The following is a 7,066-nucleotide window of genomic DNA, read 5'->3' as shown; positions in this document are numbered from 1 at the left end:
TGGCCATGGTGGAGTCATACATGTAGGGTATAAATGATAAATTTCATTATTTAAAAAAAATAATAAACAACTACGTAGAACTATGTAGAACTTTATAATAGAAAAAGAGGTGGTTACTAAGTGAGTGAGTGAGTGAGTGAGTGAGTGAGAAAAGGAATGTGCCAGAGAATGAGAATGTGAATGAGCAACTTATTCAGTAACCAAGTAGTTAGGCAGTGAGTGAGTGGATAAAAGTAAGTGTGTGAGTGAATGAGTGAATGATGAAGTTAGGACAGGACGGAGGTAGGAAGGGAGGGAGTGACGGAGAGAGATTGAGTGAGTGAGTGAGTGAGTGAGTGAGTCGAAGAAAGATTGAATGTTGTCGCAGTTGCACGATCTTCTGTGTTTTCTCTGTGTCTCTCACAATAGTGGAAAGAGGAGAGAGAGAGAGAGAGAGAGAGAGAGAGAGAGAGAGAGAGAGAGAGAGAGAGAAGAAAGAGAGAGGGAGAGAGAGAGAGAGGGAGAGAGAGAGAGGAAAGAGAGAGAGAGAGAGAGAGAGAGAGAGAGAGAGAGAGAGAGAGAGTTTGTGAGTCCCGACTCAGACTCACCATCTGCCGCTTCTCACATAAGGAGACTGAGTCACCTCAGCTATTGTCACTCGCACGTGAAGACACAGCGCCCTTAACCGACAAGCAGTCTCTCTCTCTCTCTCTCTCTCTCTCTCTCTCTCTCTCTCTCTCTCTCTCTCTCTCTCGGGGCTGACACACAGAGTTAAATACAAAACAATTACAATCATTATTTATTTTTTTCTGACTGTTATTTGTGAAATTCGTGTCTTTAAACGAGAGGTGACCATGTACTTAAAGTTATAATATATCAAGTAAGATGTTTTAAAGTCTATACAGCAAACGTTTTATGCAATATTGCTATTCTTGCTGTCTGTATGCGGAACAGCTAAATTATACGACATAATTTCACTGTAAAAATAGGACGCTTGGACATGTTTTACCGATAATTGAGAACTTAGATGAAGATGCAGATTTACGAAGGAAGTTGTTCTATTTTTAATAAAATCGGGTTTTTCTATTTTTTTCTGCTAATTGTTTGTTTTTTGTCGTTTATAATAAACCTAGGATTTCTAAACCGAGTTTGTTGACCTTGAAGAGGGGCAGTTGATCCTTGTTGTTAAATTGTTACCCTCAGATCCGTATCGTGTAAAATGTTGAATAAACCGTGTCTCTGTCGAACTGATCTAGGACTGAAACTGAATGAATGCTTCGTTTTGACCCCTCTGTTATACACTGATCTCTTTGTACTGATTTTTGCGGCACTTTCACACTCAGTCTTACAGAGATTGTGGTAGATGGTATTATTAAGGCTGGTGGCAGTAGATTGGTGACTCATAGTGTAGGTAGTTTCTAAGACAGTGACATATTCTGAAGGATAATTGTGATTGTTTCAGAGAAGTTTAAGTTGTGGACAGCAGTGTTTTTACATGGTTGGTCATTTTTTTAGGGAACGAATGCCATTTGTTCAATTAGTTGAATGATTAATTAACTAACAAAAATAAACCTGTTTTTGAGCATGTTACACACCTAAACACACTTTTATTTATTTGGGGAAGTGAAAATGCATTTTGCTGCAGTTTTGCATGTGGAGATGTTGTTCATTCTTCCATTCATGTGTGTTTGTCATTGTGTGATTCTCCCTGAGGCATCACTCTACATTTTCAAAAGTAGAGAGATCTAGACTGCAAGGCTAATCAAGCGTATACATTATCTGAGCTATGCTGATGTCGCAGATTTAAAAAAAGAAACCTAGCCTTGTCCTGATACAATAACCATGGACTTTCCAGGACAAAAAAATGCTACTTGGATGGCAGCATGTGTCCCTTTGAAATCCCAATTTACCACAAATATACCTTCACACATACCTCACACAAGTCACGCATGTCATAGGCACCACAGCACAGAGGTTTCCTTTTGCACTTTTCACTGACAACTGTCAGTGTCAGTAAGTATGTTTTTTCTTAAGAAAAGCTGAAATGTGGACTCACATGACCATAGCACACCATTCCATCTGAGTTTAACTCTGGACTAGGGACAACAGGTTTCTGCATGCTGATGTATGGCTTTCTAATTGCCTTTCAGATTGCATTTCTTGATGCAGCATTGATCTGTGTGAAATAACAACAGTGTCATGCATTTCATCAAATTTCATATGATGTCTGAGGGTTCAAAGGTCACACACACCCAGCAGCATTAGTTTCCATCCTTGCCCTACACAGAGTTGAACTTGAATACCTGAAATTTAATTCATTCATTCGTTCATTCGTTCGTTTGTTCATTCATTATTTTTTTAACCACTTAATCTGGTTCAGGGTTGCAGTGGGTCCAGTACCAGGAATAACTAGGCACAAGGCAGGTACACATCTTGGACAGGGTTCCAGTCCATTACAAATTCAGTCACACTGACACACACGCACCTACGCACTTTTGAGTAACTAATGTTTTCGACTGTGGGAGGAAACCAGAGCACCCAGAGGAAACCCACACAAACTCTCTTGAACCCCCCACACAGTACCCTGGAGCTGTGTGGTAGTGACAATACCTGTTGCAGGTTTCAATTAAAAATGGTTTCAGTTCTCAGGTTGATCAGCGAAAAGAATGGAACTATTCTCTTTGTATTTCTGTCATTCAAATAAAGTTTATAGAGAAAGAACATTTTTTTCAAAATGTCGGATGGAGTGGTAAGTTTGAAGGCTGATAATGCAGTTGGTTTGAGAGCTGTGTGAGTGAAGTAATTTCAGGGCTGAGGTTGAGTTTGAGGGCTGATTCGGGTAGTATGAGGACTGATGGTGCGGAGATTTGTGGCTGAAGGTGCAGTAACGCTGACGTTCTAGCAGTTTTGCGGCTGACGATGCGGTAGTTTCTGGGCAAATGCTGTGGTAGATTGATGGCTGATGTTGAGGTAGTTTAAGGGCTTATGGTGCGGCAGTTGAGGGCTGATTGGGCGGTAGTTTGATGGTTTCCGAGGGTTGAGTGTGTGAGGGATTAAAGGCCCCCGCGCTGTTTCCCTGAAGGCTCGAGCCGCAGTCTGTCGCTCTCTGGCTCTGATCCAACAAACTGCATCAAACCCACCACAGCGCGCGATCATCAGGCCAAGGGTCCCTTTCTCTCTCTCTCTCTCTCTCTCTCTCTCTCTCTCTCTCTCTCTCTCTCTCCCTCTCTCTCTCCCTCTCTCTCTCACACACACACAGTTAGACCACCCCCTCTCACACAGACACAGATGAATGCTGACACCACTCTGTATTTAAGGCTACTTTCTTAGAGTGAATCTATGCCTGTTGTGTTTATATTAAATTATATCCCGTTTTGTTTTATATTAAAGTGTCTTGCAGATTTACTTGCAGAAATAAATTATTTATTCGCTCATAGGTAACAAATAAAATCATAAATTCAAAAACAACAACAAAACAAAAACAACAATGATAATAACGTAATAATATGTAATAAATATATAATAACATATCATGATTTGTTTTCTAATTTAATGGTTTAATTTTCTTGAAATAATAATTGTAATTAATTTATTGGTATTTTTAGTCCCTCTTTAAAGTTATGCCATGTTGGAGTCGTTGCCTGGATTTGCACTTAAAGACGAGACTGCGGTATACAATTGATATTTATTTTTGCTTTACAAAACAACTTAATGACAGTGTACAAATCTGCACGAGACCAATTTCAGTGCCTTCATAACGTACAGTGCTTTATACGAGGCCACCACTGAAGACATCCAGTACATTGCATAACTGATGGGAGCCGACTACATCATTAAGGCAAAGGATTTTCCCCATGGCATGAGCTCACTAAACATGACACACACACCGTTCCATCGAGGACTTTTACATGCTCCAGTTCGAAACTGAATAAAAATCATCTTCATAATAATCGTTTATAAAAAAAAGCGATTGGATTGTTCTGTGGCTGCGCGCAAAATCTCCAACATCAACAGTGTACAATACATTTAAATAAAATAAATTAATCACATCAAATAAATAAATACAACTAATTCATTCATTCGTTCATTTATTCCTTAAAAAACCGGAACAAACTGTTGCATAATGTACTCACATTAACGAAGTGTAAACTTTCCAAATCATCCTCTCCTTTTATCCAGTCTCGCGCGCACTGTTTTTGTGCACAGTTTCTAGGTAGAAAACTCAACACCTGCTGTAAACTCGACGTTGTTCACCATCCAAAATGCTCAAGGTCAAAGAGAGAACACGGACACCGGGATCGTGATTTTAATGTGTATTTAACATTTCTGGACGAATCGTTGTATTTGAAAGTTAAATATTAGTAATGGACGGGAGAGGGGGTGAAATATTGAGCCAAACGCGTGGATTCGTGGTCAACAGTCCACACACTTCCACACCTCAGACAAGGAACCAACAGCGAAAACGGCACCTTATTTAGCGTTGAGATCAGTAAAATAAACTCTGAAATGCAAATACATATTTATAGATATTTATATATATATGTATATATATACATAAACACGCGGGGTGGGGGTGGGGGCAGTAGTTTATTCCCACTGAGTGTCGTTATTAGAAGAATGATCTGATATTAGGCCACATTTAGTAGAGAAACGAAGGGGCAATCATAGGCGTTAATTTGCAAAAGGACGACGTGTGTTGCATAGCTCCCTTTGTATTTATTGCTCTCTTATATTAGGTTTCCTACTGATTTTATTTGCACCTTAAAATCAATTGTCATTACCCGTGGGTCATGGACGACTTTAAGTAGAGTGGACAAACCCGGACAGTTTGAAAATTTCACAATTTGCCACGTCTGTCATTTACAGTAGAACTGTGTTTTTAATTATTTGCTCTACCTTAACTATTTTTACATTTATCACTGTGTTTTAAATACTTTGCAATACCTTAACCTCCATTTAAATGATCGCTGATTTAAAAGGCTTGCCATGACGTCTGTTTATATTAACACTTTGTTGTAAACTGTTTGTTATAACTTTCAATACATTTACACCGTATTTATTTTTCCTCTACAACTTAGCCTCCATTTACACTCTCTTTAATTGATTTCATACATTTACTTCTGGTGTAGCCTGCATTGACATGGGGCTGTTTTTAAATATCCACAATTCCGCGGGATTAAAATATTAAATGAAACTAAATAAAAGCATTATGTGTATTCCTATTTCTCTCTCAAGAGCATTTCACGCCAAAATGTTTGCTCCGAGCAAAGCCTTCCAATCAAATACATAAAACATCAGCTGGCCCACAACCAGAGACACCCCCCCCTCCCACACACACACACACACACACACAACACTTCCATAATGCAGAACGACCTTAAATAATACATGTGCAGGTTAAGTTCGTTATTTTCAGTAATTACCCTGCTGGAAAAAAAGAAAATGAGAGAGAGAGAGAGAGAGAGAGAGAGAGAGAGAGAGAGAGAGAGAGAGAGTCGTATGTAAATGTCAGAGTGTCTATGTTCAAATTACAAGTTTTTTTTACTTTGATTTTGATTCGAATTTAAGCAACAAATTTCTGTCCTCTTTATGAACTACACACATTAACTGCTCCTGCGCTGGAACGAACACTTGACAAATGAATAAAACTGCTCAGAAGTCACGGCACATTGTATAATCTCACTGTGCTTTGTTTTATTGCTCCCAAAATGTTAAGAAATAAAACTCCTCTGTAAAACTCACAGCTTAAGTGCCACGTTTAAGTCCCTGCAGATGTTGATGTGATGATTTATTTTTGTTATTTTTTTTGTTTGTTTGTTTGTTTTTTGAACCAGGTGCTCACACTTTTGCATACGACTGTACAGAATGAGAGACAGTAGAAGACAGAAAGAGGGGGGTGTCGCCCTATTTTTTCTTAGTTTGTTAGTCTGTTTGTTTGTTTTCCTCATCCATTATGAAAGGGTGTGCTTAATTCGTCCTGCACAGGATAGAACTGGCCGCGCACGTGCAGATCGTAGGGGAAGTGTAGCTCTCTCGAGTGACCCCCTACACCTCCGCCACCTCCTCCAGCTCCCCCGGCGCTGCCGCTGCTGCGTGCCGCTGTGTGCGCGCTGGAACCGGCCGCTCCTGCTCCCCCTCCGCCACCGCCACCGCTGCTGCAGTAGCTCCGCGCGTTGTAGTGACAACTCTTACTGAACTCGGCCGCCGCCTCCTCGCGCTTGAGCGAGAAGATTCCGCTGAAGCTGAGCGCCTGCGGCGGGGGGCTCAGCGCACTCTCGAAGGGCGGGCTCGCGCACTCAGGAGACGCACTGTCGTAGAAGGCGTCGAAGTAACCGTAGGACCTGAAAGTCTTGGCGCCCTCTTGGTGATGATGCTGGTGATGGTGGGGATGGTGATGTGGGTGGGGATGGTGGTGGTGGTGGTGATGATGCGTACCGATGGAGGGCGCCGCTGCCCCCTCCTCCGCGCTGTGGTAAGCCGCGTAAACGGCGGCGGCGGCGGCGGCGTCGTACGGAGCTCTGTTGGCCGAGAAGGAGGCGTCTGCGCCGGGCTCGCAAGCCACGAAGCTCCGCGCATTGAGCTGCAGGCAGCCGGCCACCAGGTTAGTGGTGGGTTGCGAAAGCCCTTTGCAGAGCGTGTGCACGAAGCTCAGCAGGTCCGGCCGCTTGCCTGTGCTCAGGATCTCCGACAGCGCCCAGATATAGTTCTTGGCCAGGCGCAGCGTCTCGATCTTGGACAGCTTCTGCGTCTTGGAGTAGCATGGCACCACTTTACGCAGACTGTCCAGCGCGTTGTTCAGCCCGTGCATGCGGTTCCGCTCGCGCGCGTTCGCCTCCATGCGTCGCAGCTTCACGCGGTCCATGCGCTCTTTGGTCAGCATCTTCTTCTTTTTGCGCGGGCCTCGCCGCCGCGACGCGACCCCTCCCTCCTCTTCCTCCTCCTCGTCCTCGTCCTCGTCCTCATCCAGCACCACCTCCGCCTCGCGATCTGATTCGTCGTCGCCGTCCTCCAGCGCCTTGAGCCCAAGCGCGTCGCGCGCCTCCTTCTTGAAGGCGCTTTCCTCCCGCGGGAAGTTCGCCACGAACTG

General features: G+C 43.1%; 1 protein-coding gene across 2 annotated transcripts in view; it reads right to left on the bottom strand.

Moving 5' to 3' along the window:
* Nucleotides 1-5,743: 5,743 nt before the first annotated feature.
* The window catches only part of neurod6a (neuronal differentiation 6a), a 2,851-nt gene continuing 1,528 nt past the window's right edge, over nucleotides 5,744-7,066 (bottom strand). For both annotated transcript variants that reach the window (XM_066683778.1, XM_066683777.1), the window contains exon 2: nucleotides 5,744-7,066. This exon is cut by the window's right edge and continues 61 nt beyond it. In XM_066683778.1, coding sequence (XP_066539875.1) covers nucleotides 5,924-7,066 — 1,143 coding nt within the window. In that variant the 3' untranslated portion in view covers nucleotides 5,744-5,923.

This window comes from Hoplias malabaricus, chromosome 10, assembly GCF_029633855.1.
Source record: "Hoplias malabaricus isolate fHopMal1 chromosome 10, fHopMal1.hap1, whole genome shotgun sequence".
Taxonomy (NCBI): Eukaryota; Metazoa; Chordata; class Actinopteri; order Characiformes; family Erythrinidae; genus Hoplias; species Hoplias malabaricus.
The sequence above is the reverse complement of the archived record's forward strand: the minus strand, read 5'-3'. Positions and strand labels throughout refer to the sequence as shown.